This window comes from Callorhinchus milii, unplaced genomic scaffold, assembly GCF_018977255.1.
Source record: "Callorhinchus milii isolate IMCB2004 unplaced genomic scaffold, IMCB_Cmil_1.0 Scaffold1, whole genome shotgun sequence".
Lineage (NCBI taxonomy): Eukaryota > Metazoa > Chordata > Chondrichthyes > Chimaeriformes > Callorhinchidae > Callorhinchus > Callorhinchus milii.
In genome coordinates, this window is record NW_024704742.1 from 26197676 (window position 1) to 26216716 (window position 19041).

General features: G+C 40.1%; 1 protein-coding gene across 1 annotated transcript in view; it reads right to left on the reverse strand.

Annotated features, from left to right (window-relative positions):
* Positions 1–253: 253 nt before the first annotated feature.
* LOC103181105 overlaps positions 254–19041 on the reverse strand; it is a 41560-nt gene continuing 22772 nt past the window's right edge. The window contains exons 16-20 of the mRNA XM_007897339.2: positions 17977–18036; positions 12535–12669; positions 8399–8482; positions 3356–3474; positions 254–2668 (exon numbers count right to left, since the gene is read on the reverse strand). Coding sequence (XP_007895530.2) covers positions 3361–3474; positions 8399–8482; positions 12535–12669; positions 17977–18036 — 393 coding nt within the window. The 3' untranslated portion in view covers positions 254–2668; positions 3356–3360. The remainder of the gene's footprint in view (positions 2669–3355; positions 3475–8398; positions 8483–12534; positions 12670–17976; positions 18037–19041) is intronic.

Here is a 19041-nt window from a genome sequence, read left to right on the forward strand (position 1 = left end):
TCATCCGCAAACAGAAATCCCATAATCCTGTCGGAAAGGCCTGGAACAGATACATCAAGTCCACCCCCACTCAATACATCGAATAGGGTGGGATGACAATGGGCAGCCTCCCATACATGTTTACACATATACAAATCATGTTGTGGTGCTCACTCACTTGGCATTTCAGAGGATGGAATCAATAGGCCAAACAGAAGTGAAATCCTAAACAAAATCTGGGAACTAAATCGCAACAAGGAAAGCGATTCCATTTCATTTTAATATAAAATGCATACATTATACAATATACAAATGTATCGAAATCATTTACATGTGACCAGCATATAAAAATAACCTTACAATTTTATTAACAAGTAAATCAACAAGTTTAAGTAACTTTTTCCACGTTATTTGATAAACATCTTATAAATGTGTGATGTACAGCCATTTAGTAAACATTGGTAACTACAATACGTGTATTTAATAATCTGTACATTGGAAATCTGGTGACAGACTTCTCTTACACTTCTATTGTTTAATAAAGTGCACATCTAAACTCTACTCCATTATGTTTCCTCCTTTTTTGCAAGGCATTTGCAGACTAAGAAAAAATGTTCACCACCGAGCCTTATAGAGAAACTCTATAACAATCGATGATATCTAACTCAAGAAGATTTTGCTCTGGAGAGACAAAACCAAACCATTTTGGCTTGTGCAGAAACTAGTATTGGTATATTTGCTTCCTCTCTGCCCCCATAAGGCACTAAAGGATTTATAAAGTGTCAGAAACAAATTTAAAACCTAGTTGAATTGTGTGTGTAAGGATACCTGTTTTTGTCCCATTGGAAAAGAAATGAAGAAAAGATGTGGGTATTGTTTCTTGTAGGCTGGTATTTATGTAAATGGATTAAAGTTTAGATCTGCTGTTTGTCACAAGGCCACAGTACAATATCAACGACTCATGCACTGCAGTTTTTTTTAAATCAACAAACATTACAAAGTTTCAGAAGAAAGGGAGTGCAAAGGGACTCTTCAATTGGATCCATTTCCTCATTTGAGCAAAATTACTATGTCTCATGCAACAAAAAAAATCACTGAATGCTCTTGGATTATCCACAATATTGTTCAGTGAAAGCTCAAAGTTACTGGCAAATTTATTTGTGAAATCAAATCACCCCCATCTACTTTACTAGTGATTAAATAGTACAGAGCATAACGCATATGCATCAACATTAACAGTGTTTAACAGTATCGGCAGAAAGGGAATTGTGTCAATTGAGGGAAAACATCTGGTCTAAACCATTAGAGGCTCCTAATGTTAGTAGTACCACAACAAGAACCAAGCGAATCAAGGGACTGGGATGATATCAAATATTTCCAAGTTTAATAATTCACAGATTTTGGTATCGAGTACCTCGGAGAAGACGGAAGGAATAATGTTCTAATATTTTTAGGTAAGACTTTCACACTCAAGTAAGACCCACCAGTATTGGAGGCTTTACCCTCCAACCTTTACAGGATTGATAAATGCAGTAGCAACTAAAGGACTGACCCCGTTGTGACCAATTCTCATTGTTTTGTGGGAAGCAAATTTCTGTCAAGAACAAATTTAGGAAGAATTACACTCCCACGACACCTCAAAAGTTGTCAGTGCAGTCTCTTTCTTTCTTCAAAAATAAATTCAAAGTATTTATTTTTCTTCTTCAGGTGCAATAGACAATGAAAAGTGCAAACAAGTAGTCTCATCCTGTACACATGATATACAAATATAGAACAAAGAATAAATAAGCACTATTGCCTCCTGAATGAAGTCCTGAGATACACTTCAAAAGAAGTGAAATGTTAAACAAATCTGCTTAGTGATAACTGCGCTAAGTTATTATTTTATTTTAAAAAAAGGCCCTTGACGTCAGTCACGCAGAAGACTAGTATCAGGATAGAGAGATGTAAAGTAGCCCTGTGTCTCCTCTGCATGTACTGGCTTATTAAGTTCCGCACACATGCAACTATGATGAATGGTGTTTCGTGAATGAATTCAAGAGAAAGTCCCTTTGTTTGCTGTTTATCTGAGTCACAAATCAACATCCAAGACAATATTCTCACACATATAACCTATATTTGAATTCCCAATTTTTTTTTACAATTGATGAACTGAATGCTGAGTTCCATTATTTCTGAGGAAATAAATGTTGTGCTGTTCTGTATCTATCTGCCTTGAGAAGACACAGACTAATGGCACCGCTGTACAGCGCCACAAGCTCTGGTGAGAATTGCGATCCAGATTTTTTAGGTTTTCATTTTAGTTGCTAATAGTTACTTGTGCTGAGTTAAAGCTTTTTTCTGACCAAACATGGAAGAGAGCGCATAAAGAACATTGGATACAAACTTCAAAGACCTAGTAGAAAGGTCCCGGATATTGGCAAGGAATACAAAGCAGGAACCAAGAGGAAGGTAACATGAGAATTAAACACATATACCTTGTAACAAATTAAAGGCAAAGATTAATTCAAGGCTGTGGTTTTGCTGGGTGTTAGCACCAAATGGAATTGGAGGATAAACTTCATTTGCAGATATTCTTAACCTGTATTCATAGAGCACGACCGTTTATTGTTCTAGCAGAGTTGTGGCTTTAACCAGCAGCATTGTACATTTAGATCTTCTGCACAGCAAGCTTGCCCTTTCAATCAACCTACAAATATTTTCAGAAATAAAGAAAAGTACACAAGAAACCCAATTCAGTCTTCACGTTACAACATTTAGGATACATCTTTACATATGTGTATATATCTATATATAGCTACATGTAATGACTCAGGATGGTAGATTAACATGCATTTATGCTGCTGAATCAATCATGACTTGCATTTATATAGCACTTTATAAGCAAAAGAACATTTTAAAGTACATGCCTTGTTGCATTATATGATCATAGGCACATAAGGAGTTATCAAGAGTTCTCGTAGCTTTAACAAGTTGCATTGTACATTTAGATCGTCAGGATAGCAAGTATGTCCTTTTAATGTTTCAATTCTGCAAATATTTTCAGAGTCAGAAGATAATGGAAAGGGCCGTTTCAATGCCCGTCATGGTAAGTTGACACACAGTGCATTATGAGATATGGTGGGTGTCATCTCTAGTCATCATACCAGAGATTTCAGTGTTGCACCACTTAAACAGATACTTGTGCAGTGGGGCTCAACGAAGATTGCACAACTAAATCAGCTGGTTCTACATAAATGACTTTTGTATTAAATCAAACCATTGCGTGCATACATTTTGCACAAAAATTGTAATATAGCTCAGGAAAGTAATTTTACCACATGAGTGAATTAACATATTACGATTTTAGATGAGAGTGATCAGACCTCAGCCTCACCTCTTTCACACACGTTTCAGCAGCAGGCGTCTATTCACATTTTGATTGTGGAGATGTTCAGAGCAGCTGGAAATATTGGGTATCCCATGATGTCCTGGAGATGAACCCACTGACTTTGTCTGGAAGAGAAAAATAATTTACCCAAAACCACGTCTATTAATTATTATTATTAATAATAAGAATCCGTGCATTTGATATAGCACCTTATCAAGTTGTCAAGACACCTCAAAGTGTTTCACAGGATTTTGCTGTAATGTGTAGTGTGTTTGCGGTGACAAAAGTGGCAGCCAATTTGTTCATAGCAATGTCAAGTGCTCCGGGACACTACCCTGTGCGAAGGGGGCTATATAAATGCAAGTTGTTGCTGTCGTTGTCTCACAAACAGCTATCAAGCCATGGGGATTATTGGCCAGGACACCAGGAGAAACTTTTTTTGAATAGTGCTGCAGGAAATTTAAATCTACCTGAACAAGCAGATGAGAACTCAGTTTAATGTCTCATCTGAAGGAAGGCAGCTCCAACAATGCAGTGCATCCCCAGGAGATTTGTGCAGCACCGAAAGACATTATGAGGAAGCCAGTTACTGGGGAGGTTCAAACAGACTGGAAGCAGGTTAATGTGGCTCCTATATTCAAGAAAGTGACAGAACCATACCAGGATACTATATACCCATTATCCTGACCTCATTAATTGGAAAACAAATGGAGTCAATTATCAGAATAAAAAAGGAATTTGACTATATAACAATAATCTACTAAATGACCACCAAAATGGTTTCAGAAGAGATAGATTTTGTTTGACCAATCTCAATTTTTGAGAAGGTAACAATCCAAACTGACTATAAGAAGCCACCAGTTACAGTATAACTAGACTTCTAAGAGGTTATCAAGCATACGGCATGGACATAGATTTGAAATTGGCTCAAAGGAAGAAAATGGGGTTGTTAGGGAAGGTGGCCTCAGATGGCTATATTGGGACATCTCTTTTTTCTTCTATACCTTAATATGCAGACTCAATCCAAGGTAGCTAAATTTGCAGACAACACCAAGTTGGGATAACTGTGAAATCAAAGGAGGCAGCAAAGATCTTAGAGAGGAAGATCTCATTAAGATTATGCATATGTTGATTGGCAAATACGTTCAATGCAGATAAATGACTGCGTTTGCTTACAAAATACACAGTCATTATATTATATATAACATTATATCCTGTGAAGCACTTTGGGGCATCCTCCCAGCCTAAAATTATCTCAAATTATTTATTAATAAAATGAAAGGCAATGAATATAGGAATTAAGAATAGGAGGCACATATACTCCATAGATGGCATAGAGATCATAGAACCATGGATGCTGAAAGATATCTAGGGGTGATAGTTGACTCTAGGGTGTTAGTTGACTCTAGAGGTGTTCACCATGGCAAAACTTGTTAAAGTGGGAGGCACCAATAAGCACAGCAAAGAGGATGCTGAGCTATAGTACCAAATTAGTTGAGTTCAGATCCCTAGAAGTCATATTTAAGATGTAGAGAGCTCTAAGCAACTGCACCTAGAATAATGAGTACAGTTGTGGTTGCCATGACATAAGGGAGCTGTTCAGGCCCAAGATGCCATGCAGAGGAGAGGAAGAAGGATGATCTCCAGTATTAGAGGAATGAGCTGTGAACAGCATTTAGACAAGCCAGTGTCATTTCAGAGGAGGATTTATTGCTTCGAGCTATTTTTTGTAAAAAAAAATGTTTTGACGGTATCATGCCTGACTTAGAATGTTTTTTCCTCCAATAAATGCAGAGCCCAAATCACCAAGGAAACTGCACCAAAATAAAACATCTCCTCAGTTTGAGATTTAGGAGGAAGAAGATAATTAATCTGACAACTACTGGATTACTTGTTTGTACAATTAACAGTCTGTTGCTATTAAATTGTCTTATCTGTGCATTTCCTCTGGATGAACCAGGAATAGTATTTTTCCTACCCATTTCACGGATTTTGTTTGCAGCTGTCACACTGAAGCTCTCACTGCACAAATGAATGAAGGAAAAGCTCTGAACATCCTGTTGCAGTTTTCTGCACAGCACATCTCTGTCCTGTCAGAGAGCATTTGCAAAACAAGCACTATACAGTCCATCAGTGTAAGATGCTATATATGAATAACTAGAAATATGATGGGATTACAGAACATTCCTTAATCTGCAGAAATCATGATGTCAACTAAGATATTTTCATCTCATTATGGATATACAATGGCATTCCAGTTGAATTTAAAACTGCAGATCAGTTCTGGAATTCTGTCATCAGTGTTTCTAGAGCTGTGCTTTGAAATGTCTTCCCAACATGAAAGGTGCTATGTAAATGTTAATTGTATTGTATTGCGTTCAAAACGATGGTAGAAAATGTCTCGTAATGAACTTGTTGTATTTGGCTTAAAGATGAACAGGTCAATTTGTGTTCCTATCAAGAAAAAGAAATTGTGTTCTTGCAATGACTTGTAAAGAGTCATATTTTGTCATTAGTTTGCATCCCTCTAATGCGCCTCCTCCTACCCCACTTTTAAAACCCGCCTTTAGATCTATATTTTGGAATGAGCGAGCTACTCATCCCCCCACCCTTCTCAACCATGTCCCCCCTCCCCCCCACCTCCCCCCACCCATCAATCTCGTACAGACCCCCCCCACCCTCCATCAATCTCATCTCTAGTCTCCACCCTTTTCATGCTCGACCTCAGGCCTCTTCCTCACCTCTTCAGTCCCATATCCATTCCAACACCTTTTTCAGTTCCGTTCTCTCTTCCTTCACCCTCCTCAGGCCCATCTTATCCATTTCCTCAGCCCCATTCCCCTCCACCAACCTTCGGCTCCCAGTCAGATCTGTTAAGTTCTTTGAGATGTAAATGTAAATTGTTGTCTTTGCTGATCAGGGATTATTGGTCTGAATTAGCGCAAGGGTTTGATTCTTACCAGTTGTGTTGCCATAAATACATTCAGTACATTCAAATATACAATCAATTTGAATTTGGGAATTTCAGTTGTAACAACAACAAATTACATTGTATAATGCCTTTGTATAACGTCAGGAGATGGTCCCAAGGCGCTGGACAGTCAGAGATTTGGACCTGAGTAGGGCGTTGGGATCAGGGTGGGTGTGGAGGGCAGGGAGGGTAGGGGTGCCCTACCCTCCCTGCTCTCCATATACACACCCCCGAGGATCTTGAGACATTCTTTGAAGGAGGCAAAGGAGGAAGCAAGATGAAGGGATTGTGGGGTGGAATTCTAAAGGGCGGGGGCAGAGAGGCTGAAGACCCGACCCCTGATAGTGGGATGGGCCGGGCGGGGGATGTGGAACAGGAAACAATCGAACCAGATCAAACAAACCATGGAAACAGATGGTGGTGGAAGTGGTGGTGGGGGGGGAGGCAGAGCCAACATTACTTTCCTGTCAATATTCTTTGGAAATATTCCCCCTGCTTGGGTCCTGACCCAACTGTGCAGCGCCTTGGGACGTCCTCCTGACGTGAAAGGCGCTTTATAAATGGAATCTTCTTGTTGTTGTTGTTGAAACGGACATCTCTGCTGAATTGATGTAGGAAGATTGATCTGATGCAAAGAATTAAGGAGATGCTCCCCAGACCTCCACTGATTATCTCGCGTAATACATCCACACCATAATCTTCCTCAAAACACAAATTGAGGTGAGGCACAACTTTTCAAAATAAAACATTGGGTCTATTTGTGGGATTGCTTTATATTTTCCAGTACCCATGAGTACCTCACTCCAAACCAGGGGAACTCAACTCAAAAATAATCTATTTCCCAGAGCAGAGTACCTCTGGTTCAATGGGAATTCTAACAGGATTCCTTGTTACCTTTTCTCCACACTCAAGCACTTCTGTAGCAGTCACTGGTGAGTGCTGAATAGTGGGTACTTGATGTTTTGCCTGCTTGCCAAAGGTTCTAAGGTCACTTGAAGCACCCTGACTGCTGACCAGCCTGAGACCAGCTAACATACTATGCACCAGAGATTACAACTGAAGCACCACTTGATCTGTGTGATTCAGTTCCACACCTCAAAATGTTTGAACCTACTGAGCCTCAGGGAGAAGTCAGTTGAAAAGGCTCAGGATGGAAAACAACTTACAAAAGCAATATCTAACCGTTAAACCAGTTTCAGGATCAACACATAAATAGCGAATTCACACCTGCATTCTGAACTCTTCTTTATTTCTTCTACACATAAATTAACGCCAAAAAAGTAAAATCAAGTGCTGGGTACATGTTGATGAGAGTTCAGTCTGTTTCAGGAACTACAATCTGTCAACCTCAATCTGAACTAGGGCACTGCACCACACAATAAGGTGGAGTCTCTGCTGACATTGATCTTAGGGTTAATAGCAAAATCTTTGTAGGATTCCTACTTGCAGTCCTCACTCTCCGCTTGACCTCCAGTGAAAGTCATGACAGGTTCCCATTATTAATGACATTATTCATCATTATACTAAGAGTTATCTTAAACTTGAAAATGAAAACACACCATTGATGCTAATGTTGGAGAATGGAACATGTAACCACTCCCTGAGGAAATCGTGTACCTTTAAACTGAATTAATAGCAACGCAATATAATGGGTACATTCTAATGGGGTCATTTACTCAGCACCTTTAAATCAAAGTATAAATTTGGATTTGAGGCAATAATCTTCTTTTCCAAATTTGCTAATAGGGTTTGAGAGTATTATGAGCTCCTCTACAATGGATTGTGTTTGCAGGAATACTTAATTGTCCTGAAATGGTTAGTTCCCTCTCTCCCCAGAAACCAGAGCAATCTTAACTGCACTATCTGTAATGGAAAATAGCACGTGCATATTGTTACAGATGTGCAGCAGAAAAATTGTCTAAGTTACAGGAAAGCATCCATATAACCTAGGGTGAAACACTTTCTCCATCTCGAACAAAAGTGGTGCTCTTCATGGTGTAAATATTGGACAAAGCAAAACAATCGCATGATCTTGTATAAAACACAAAAGATATTTGACAAATCACAAAGACACTTACCACTTTTTGCTTTAATGTTTTTGGCAATCCAATGTTGACTTCTTCAAGAAAGCTGACTGGTGCAAGACCTCGCCTCCCATTGACCTGCAAATAAAGATATAATTATTAATAAAAATAATGCTTGTATTTTTATACAGTGCCTTATGTCATCAAAATGTCTCAAAGCAATTTACAAGATTTACAGTAAAGTGCAGTGACTGTGCATTGTGGAGGCAAATGCAGCAGCCAATTTGTGCACAACAATGTCCCACAAACAGCCATGAAGTAAATGACCATTTTGGGGGGATTGTTGGCCAAGATATCAGGAGAAACTACCTTTTTTTTAATAGTGCCATGGGATGTTTAACACCTAAACAGGTAGAATTTTAATATCAGTTTAATATCTCATCCGAAGTACAGCACCTCTGACAATGCAGTGCTCTCCCAACTCTCTATTGGAGTATTGGAATACATTTATTCATCACACCAGGAAGTAAAAGGTATCAGTAACTTTTTTTCTATACATCACTGGGAATAGTAGTCATATAATGTTAAACTTTTGCTCTTTACATAAAAAAACTGTGAAGTGCTTTGCGATGTTTTGACAAAATAAGACCCTATAACAAATACAAATGACTATGCTCCTTGGCCGGTGCGGGGAGCTAAACGGGATCTCCTTAGCGCTGAGCTGACTCCAAAGTGACACAGTTGGCAACAGAATGTTGGAATCGAGTCAACCCTCTGTGGTGGTCTGTCATCCAGGTGGATCCACATTACAGCGCTCTCTGGGCAGTGCTGATAACCAGCCAGCCTGGTTCATCAGCAGTACTTGAAAAAGCAGTGCGGTTTACTGGGCCTAGGGATTCTTGCCACTTGGCTCCTATGAACCCTGTAAGCTAAAGCACTAAAGGGTAGGCTGCAGAAGAAAATCCAGCTCACATAAATTATTTTGGATGATATAATTAATTACATAAATAGATGTTAACTGACGAAAATTAGCACAGTTGTGTCATGGATTAAGAAGGTTTAAGATGGGTTAAAACTACAACCTCAACTGGATATAGGAAAGGACACCCAGTGTGTGTTACTGTTCTGTAGCCTGAGGGGAACAGAAGCAGTTCTTTTACAATGTTGGAGCTCAGTGCATTTCCCAGCCAAACGTTTCCAGCCAATGCTAAGCATGAACAAAGCCATCTTTGTACCATAAGTATAATAAAGAGAGTCAAACTGCACTGGTAATGCTTTACACCATCTTCAATTAAATAGCCAGCCAATTCTCTGATGGAAAACATGCTGGGCTCAAACCCTCTCTCGAAGACTTTACAAAAAGACAGACTTCAAAAAAAGACAAACTGTACAAATAGAAACTGTATAAAAGAACTGGAAAACATCCAGTAACATCAGAAAAGCTGAATGAAAAAAAACATAACACTCATTTAAAACGAATCTCCAAATAGGCCTGCTTATTTGATCCTGGGTCGATTTTGTTTCCCCCACTGTCCATCCTTATTAATCTTTATTGATTGCAAACTCCCAATAGATCTCCCAGTACGTTAGATGGATAATTGATTTCACCGCTGATTAATAGTACTTTACAGCAACAATAATTTCTATCTATATAATGAGGTACTTTGCTTGCATTTGAAATGAAGGTTGGGTTGCTGAGGTAAGGAGATTGTGCAGGCCCTGAATGAAACTATTATCCTCCCACTCCTGCACACATCTGTCACCAACATATTTAAACTATTGCAAATGCACTGTGCTTGGCACAGGAAATTACAGCTTCATCTACAACCTTTTCTTTACTCTTTTAAAGGGTTGCATCAAAACAGACGCAGGCTCTCACTTGCAATTTCAGCTTCTAATGTGTTGAATAGAAATTACCCGAATGTGCAGGAGTCAGACACCAACAGTGCTCCAGAAGTTAACGACTATGAAGCCATATGAAGACATTTTATTTCTGGCTCGGAGATGGCAGCTTTTAACTGCCAATTAGCAGGAGAGCTGCTTTAACCAAAGTATTCAGAGTAAAGCCACTAACTAGCGAATGAAAAAGTTTATTATATTCATATTGTGACATTCACATTGGGAGACATCTTAAAGCACTTAACAAAAATGATCTTAAAATGTATGCCCCACAGTGATCAACTCAAGACCGGTGGAACTAGTTTCTCCCTATTTATCATAGCAAAACTTTGCTGCAACTTCCTTCAAAAAATAATAATAAATTGGTCACTCAATCCATAACTGTTTGTGGGACACTGCTGTGTGCAATTGGCTGCCGTGTTTTGCCCACAAAGTATACAGTCAATTCACTGTACAGTATTTTCTGTGAAGTGCTTTGAGACGTCTCGAACATGTGATAAGGTTCTATATCCAATGCAAGAATTATTATTATTAACTTGCTATTTGCATCTTATTGATAAGACAATGTGTAGATCTGTTTGAGGCCATCTTTCTCCCACTATTAAAAGAGGATGCTTTCAAATAGAACAGTGAATAACAGGAAAATGGATTTTGATACCTTGCCTTGTAAGTAGACCGTTTTTTAAATTTGGCTGTCAGAATTTCCACAGCAACAACTTGTCACAGCTCAGTCCTGTAAGTGTTGCCATGGTAATTATGATTGCTCATCCGAAAATATGCTAATAATATACACTGGATAAATCTTTGCGATCAATATCCTCCTGCTGCTTAGGCAGTGTCAGAATTAGCAATCTAATGTTAATTCAAATAGCCAACGGGCTAATCACTTTGGAAATAAACTGAACAAATTAACTCACGTAATTTCTGCTGGAGAGGCACATGTTTTTGGGTGGGAACTATAACATTCACTTGGTAATCATTTCAACATTAGGATTGGTTATAGGTTTGTTACAGACATAATGAAGTTGAAAAAGAGCTGGTTGAGCAGCATAACTGACACCTTGAAATGGAAAAATGCCTCAAGACAACAGGTGCATCTCTTACAAAGTGCCTCTTTGTACATCAGTCAGAGTTCCACATGTGTATGCTGCCTGCACATGGAAATTCCTGTGTCTGAAATGGAATACACAATGTTTCCCCAGAGAAATTCACCCTGCTTACCTAATTGCAAAGAGTGTTAGGTGCAGGTTGGCAAGAACCAAGGCTTGGGGTCCCCAGAGTGTTTAGTGTGGTACTGCTGGAATCTAACCAACTAAAACCGCATAGCTCGCCATTGAAAGCACTACCTGGCAAACTTCCCGCTGCTTGTCCAGCTAGGACCACCCAAGTGGCTTTGGCCATGAGGGCTTTGGCCTGCAGGGTTAACAGGAGCTAATGGGAAGAGTCCCTGCTCCCAATGACTGGTCTGCAACCGGTAATGAATTAGTTCATCTACAAGGAAACCCTGCTTCCCTTCCTCTCCCCCCCCCCCCCCCCAGGGACATGATCATGGACCCCTTGTGAGAAAAGAAATGATATTCATCACAGCACATTGCTGGTGTTGAATTATTTGTTTTAAACACTTGCAACTTGCTTTGAATCTTTTTTTAAATGACTTTTAATTTATCGTCCAAAGAAAATCAAAAACTCATATTGCTTTATATTCGTTAACTGCACTCAGCTTTCTCACCTGGGAGTTAATAAACCTGAAGAAAACACATAAACCAGCACTGAAGATTGCTTTATGGGGAATAGAGCAAAGAGAGGAACTTAATCCTTATCAGGTTAACATCAGTAAATTTGATCATGTTAACGACCTATCTATATAACAAATTGATGTAGCAACTAGACATGTCAGGATATATAACAGTTGAAATTTGGTTTGCTGGGTGTGTTATTGATTCGGCGCTGTTCAACCTACAGACCAAAACCCCACTATAACACAGCAATTGCGGTTTATAAAATGTCAGAATGTATTGTAGTGCGGCCCTGGGAAACACTTCTGGGGATATCAAAATAATCATAATTATAATAATCTTTGTACTTGATATAGCACTTTTTATGTCATTGAGATAAAATAATAAGATCACTGCTGACATCACCGAACTCCACTGAGCAGCACATTGTCCACAGGAAACTGGCCAGTCAGTGCCAGAAGCAGGAAGGCTACTGCATCTCAGTGTTTCCATGATATATATATGAAACTGCAGTATAACGCGGTCAGACTTTTTAAAACATGATCAACTGCTTACCTCGGCCTCACAGAAACCATCTCTCCTTTGCTTTCCAAATGTCCAAACAATGTCCCCTTCTTTAAAGGCTAGTTCCTGACTAGGATGGATATTGGGACTGTCTTGCAACGGGTGATAGTCATAAATTGCAAGGAACTAGAAAAGATAAACGGAAACAAAATACTCAGAATCAATACTAATTATCATGTGATGTTATGGTTGTGGAGGTGTTGAGTATTTTAGAATATTTTCTGGATCACTAGCCAGACCTGGATATGGTTATTACATTTGTACATCATTGACAGTGGAATATACAATAGCTTCCAAAAGCATATAAAGTACTTGTGCTTTGCAGGGCATATTGCAGATGAATCATAGGTTAAGTGTCCTAGCCTCTCACTAGACAAGTCATTAACAGTTGCATTATTTTACATATTGGAGCATTTTAAGACTTTAGTAATTCCCTCAAGGTTTTCAAGATTTGCTCAGAGACCCTGAACAGATCTTGAAAACCGTTGAAGATGTTACTTTAATATCTATAATAGGAATCTGAGCTGAGTTACAACAGATCGGCCTTGACACATCTTGGACTCACTAGTTAGGGTTCCTTTTGTGATTTAGACCTCGCTATTGCAATTGTCTTATTCACAAGGTTCCACCTCAAAGCTTTGGATTCAACCTTTCTAGATACGGCAATAATTGCATTGCTATTTGCTGTCTTCTAACTGTTTGTTTACACACATAATGTGGATTCCTTCATGTGCCCACTGGGCTGAAAGCAAAAACATATACTTCGAACAGGCGGTCAAAGTCAGGGCTCCACGAAGCAGCACCATTCATTGAATTATTTGAAAGTGTGAGGAGAAGGCACGACAGAGCAGTGGATAGAGTTGCAGTTTGTGTTCTAGGAGCTTGCTGGTTTGAATGCCAGTAGGTGCTGAGATTGCAGGTCTCAGCCAGTGCTGCAATAGGAGGTAAAATCAGCCCCAACCTTCCCAGGGGAGTGAGGGAGGGGGTCCTACTACTGGTCCCTCTTCAGAACCCTCTACTAGTTGTGTGTTTTGTGTAGTAGAGGTGAGAGAGGTCACTCTCTGCTGTGAAGCCCTGTACAGTTGAGTGGCCTGCTGACACTCACTGGCGTGGCTCACCTGTGAACACCAGTCACTTGGGCGGAGCGCAGGAGGGCAACCATGACCTGTGGAAATGCACCAAAGCAGGTCAGACCGGCATCAGAAAGGCATTTACAAGTGGGAAGGGAATTAGAAAAATAATTGGACACATTTATTTTAGATAAAAAAAGAAAACAATGGTAATCTAAGAAGCAGGCAATATAGACAAGGAACAGCCAAACACTTATCTAGGGCAACTATTTCTAGGACATGCCTCTTATTCTACAGTTCTCCTTCAACATTAATAGATGTCAGTTTGATATATATATATATATTCAGCAACTCAGCCTGAATTAATAACGAGGCTGATCAGCTGAGTCAAGCTCTGTGATACGCAGCCTCCATTCCTCAGGTTAGTCGATGTTCAGTAAGAGGCTGAAACCCCTTGGGTAGGTTATTATAACTAATTAAGAAATAGGAAGTAAAGCCAGTATCCTGCAGCTCAATGAGTTGGAAGTGTAATGCACAGTGCGATCAGCCTGTCAAGTATGGCCATTAAGAAGAACGTATTATAGGAATGGGGGAGGGGAAGAGCAGGTCGAGGTCTCTGTCTAACACCCAGAGACCATTCAGTTTGATAAATATCATAACGTTGCTCATTTCAACATCACAATTTTCACCACTTTTGTTTCTGTTCTTGTGGACAAACTAATTTCATTTTTATACCATTTTAAATTAAGCCGCATTGGCAAGTTGCACAGTCTGCTCTGAGACCCTACCCCTGAGTGGAAGGCGTTAGCTACATAAGTGCAAGTCGTTGTTGTTGCTCTCCACTGTGTTGCACAGTCTGCTTTATGTTTGAAAGTGTGGCAGTAGAACAATCCGAGGACATCAGCAGCAACAACAAATTACATTACATTTTACATCAGCACAAAACTCAGTGCTCTGTGTCAATCTGTACTGCAGGTAGTGAAAGATATTACTTGAAGGTTACAATGAACCATGAAACTCCGTCTGTTGGAACCATTTTCAGAAACAAAAAGTAATTTATTTACCTGCTCTGTTCATGTGAATGAATCAACTTTGTTTTAAAGACCATTTATTTCTAAGTTTCAAAGAGCAGTATGAAGATACGGCTGAATCCTTGCTCCCAAAACACCCCAAATATCAACCGAGTGTGACTGTCAATCATCCTCGCTTGTTCAGGTTAAAAAAGATTAACTCTTCAATTATCAATATGGATCACCGTGGCAAAAATCACATGACTTTCCCCAAGGGAGATAGCTCGGCCACAAACACCAGCATAAAAAGGAATAAAAACACAAATGCAGGACATCTACAGCAGGTCAGTTTACAGCACAGAAAGGAGCCACTCAGGCAGATGTGTCAATGCAGTTGCTAGCTGACTTCCTAACTGGAGCGATTTGCTCTCATCCTTGTTCACCCCTCGCCCCTCTATTTCCTTGTAACCTTTAAAAGGGGGCATAATCTTACAAGGGGACATAATTACAATCGTACAAGGGGCCATAATCTTAAAATAAGAGCTTGGCCATTTAAGGAGTGGAATCAGAAAGCATGTGTTCATGCAAAGGGTAGTAGAGATCTGGAACTCTCTTCCCCAAGACTGAGGTGAATAGATTTCTTTTTAGGTCACGGTATCAAGGGATATGGGGCGGGTAATTGAAGTTGAGTTACAAATCAGCCATAATCTTATAGAATGGTGGGACAGTCTCGAGAGGCTGAATGGCTTATCCCTGTTCCACAAACTGTTTTTCTTCAACAGTCATTTATGGTGAGGCTTTCCACATTGTAAGAACCCACTGTCACAATGCACTTTTTCAGTCCCATTATGTTAGTTGTGCTGAAGAGGACCATGGAACCATATAAATTTATAGCACAGAAGAAGGCCATTTGGCCCATCGCATCTGTGCTGGTTCTTTGAAAAGCACTATTAAGGTGTAGAGACTTAATAGGTTTCAGTCTGATGAACCTCGATCAACACTCATGAAATTTCTCAACAAAATAAAATGATTCTGGTAAAATACAGAGTGTCAAAAGGTGGGTATAGTGGAACTTATTAAGTTGATTTGCAAAGAGTTTTTGGCAATTAGGTGCACCATTTCCAAGAGTTGTAATGGTTAGCAACATAAGAGCATAAGAGTCCCGTAGCTCAGTGGTTAGAGCGCTTGCTTTGCACGCAAGAGACCTGGGTTCGATTTCCACAGGGTGAAACCTTGGCAAGTTTCCTTACTCCATGTGCCTGATAATAATCCCTCAAGAAAAAATAAACAATAATAAATTGGTCACTTCAATCCATGACTGTTTGTGGGACACTGTTGTGCGCAATTGGCTGCCGCATTTCGCCCACAAATATAGTCAATTCACTTTACAGTCTATTCTGCAAAGTGCTTTGAGACGTCTAGAAGATGTGGAAAGCGCTATATCGAATGCAATAATTATTATTATTCTAATTCACCTTCCACCTTCCTGGTGGTTGTATGTCCCGAACGACCTATGTACTACATCCCATAATGTTATTTCCTAAAAGAAAACTATGTAACTTCCTGCTTCAACCCCTTCCCCACATCCGGTCCCTGACCAGACCGCCTTCATCCACCTCTGCCACATTGCTCACCTACGACCGTACCTTACCCCAAATGCAGCAGAAACCCTTGTGCAAGCATTTGTCACCATCCACCTGGATTACCCAAACGCACTCCTTGCCGGTCTTCCCAGCTCCACTATTCAAAAAATCCAGCTCATTCAGAATTCTGCTACCCGCATACTTACCTGGACCAAACTCTGTACCCCGATCTCACCAGTTCTGGCCAGTCTCCACTGGCTCCCCATCACCAAACCGATGGACTTCAAGATCCTCACTCTCGTGTTCAAATCCTTTCACTCCCTGGCACCTGCCTACCTCTCTGACTTCCTCACTGCCCAATCCACCACAAAGCACCCCCGCTCGACTGGCACCGGCCTCCTGCTTGTCCTTCGCGACCTCCAACAGAAGTCACACATTCAGCCACTAAGCCCCAAAACACTGGAACACTTGCCCTCAATCCCTCTGCATTGCCCCCTCTCCTTTTTCAAGTCCTCTCCCCTTTTTCAAGTCCCCCCTGAAAACCTTCCTTTTCGACCGTGCTTACGGTCATCTCCCCCCTCCCCGGCTCAGAGTCAGGCTCCACCACTGTTAAGCGCTCTGAGATGCTACCCTGCGTGGAGGGCACTATATAAGTGAAGCTTTTGTTGTCTCCCTAGGGAGCCTGTTCCACAGGAATTTACACCCCTGCAATCGCAAGTTGTGTCCTCTGGTTTTACTATTCTGGCCTAGTTGAAACAGCCAGTCATGATCTACATTGTCTAGACCCATTAGAATCTTAAAAACAGCAATCATATTACCTCTCAATCTTCTCAACAGTATTAACAATTTGAAACAGATTTCTCCCTATAATACACCATATTGCAAGAGTGTGCTGGCCCAAATTCTGCCACTGCAAATCATGTCCCACCTGGTCTCTGTGGAAATAACAAACTTGCATCCAGCTAAGCTCCCACTGTTATGTCTTGCACTATTGCACATGTAAACAATATTTCCAAACTTTATACTCTTAATAATCAGGTTAGGTGCACTGGGGTTTACAATATATCCCAGCAAACTTTAAAACTCTCCCTATTTACACTGTCTACATCTTGTACCAGAGTAAAGAATGCTTAGGTTCTGTAACTGACACCTGAAGCCTCCATCTAATGACTGTGGAAAATCAGCTTTCAGATTAAGGCTGTATATAAAAATGTTCTAAAATTCTGCCCAATCTTGAATGTAAATTTTAAAACAATGGCTAAGGCTGGGACACCTCCCCTTCCCCTCTCCATCACCTGGTGTCCAACCTGTTCTTGTCAAGTGCTTCGAGACATTACCCTGTGCAAAGGGCACTATGCAAATGAAAGTTTTTGTTGCTGTTTTTGTAGCTCTGATCAGTAATAAATCACATCTTTTTATATCTGAACAAGTAATAGAGCGTGTGCTTGAAACATGGCACTGTTGCAGTTACAAAAATTCTATAAAACAAAAAGAACTTGTAAAGCCCCTATCAAAACAACTTACATTTATATGGCAGCTTTCACACAAAGAGCACTTATAGTCCTATGATGGGTAAAGGTCTTCAAGCTCTTAACAGTAATTACTAGTATATACAGTGACGTTTTTTGTGAATAATTCTGTAGCCATTTTACTCACAGCAAAGTTCTCAGACCTGAGGTGAATGCCTACTTATTTTAGTGACAAGCACACCAGGAGAAACTCCCTTAGAGATGCTCTATAAATCCTAGTAACTAATTTAGGTTGACTTACCATTCTTGCTTTAGGATTACGTGTCGACAAGAAGGAGCAATCCTGAGATGATTTGATTTCCTAAATTGAAAAAAGGAAATAAAGTAATTATAATCCTTGATTTGGTAAAGCAGCTTTCATGTTGGAAGGATGCCTCAAGGCACTTCACAGGACACAACAGTGTGTCAGCTGGACTTAGTTGGTAGCACTCTCGCCTCTGAGTCAGAAGGTTGTGGGTTCAAACCCCACATCGCGACATGAACTCACATAGTCTAGGATGCTAAGATGACACTCAACACAATGCAGTGCTGAGGGTGTATTGCATTGTCGGAGATGCTGATCTTCAGATGAGATGTTAAACTGAGGCCCAGTTTGCCTGTTCAGGTGGATGTTAAAGCTCCTATTCGAAAAGAGAAGGAAGTTTCTCCCAGTGTTCTGGCCAACAGTCCCCCATATAAAATTGGCCATTTTTTTCATGAATGTTTGCAGGCCATTGTTGTGGGCAACCGGCTGCAGCATTCACCTACAAATATACAGTTATACACTTCACAATAAATATCATGAAACGCATTGGGACACCAAATGCAACGATTATTATTATTATGATTATTTATACAGTAAAGTGTAGTATAGTGTATTTTATAGACAAATGCAGGAACCAATTTGCAGACAGCAATGTCTCATAAATATTCTTGAAGTGAATAACCAATTTTATTTAGGGGATTAGTGGCTAGGGCACTGGAAGAAACTCTCTTCTCATTTTGAATAGTGTCATAAAATCTTTATCATCCACTTTAATGTCTTTTGTCTCATCAGCAATATAACACTCACTCAGCAATGCTCTGAAATGTAAGCCTAGACCATGATTTCAAAGTTCCAATGCGGGACTTGAACCCGCAAGCTTCTTACTCATAATAGATATGCCATTTCATTCGACATACAACAGCAACAAAATTACATTTGTATTGCACTTTTCATGTCAGGAGGACATGTAACCCCCTACCAACCTCCACTCGGTGGGCTCCAGCCTGCTTCATGTCCCCCGCATCACCCGCCCCACCATTGGCGGGCGGGCCTTCTGCCACT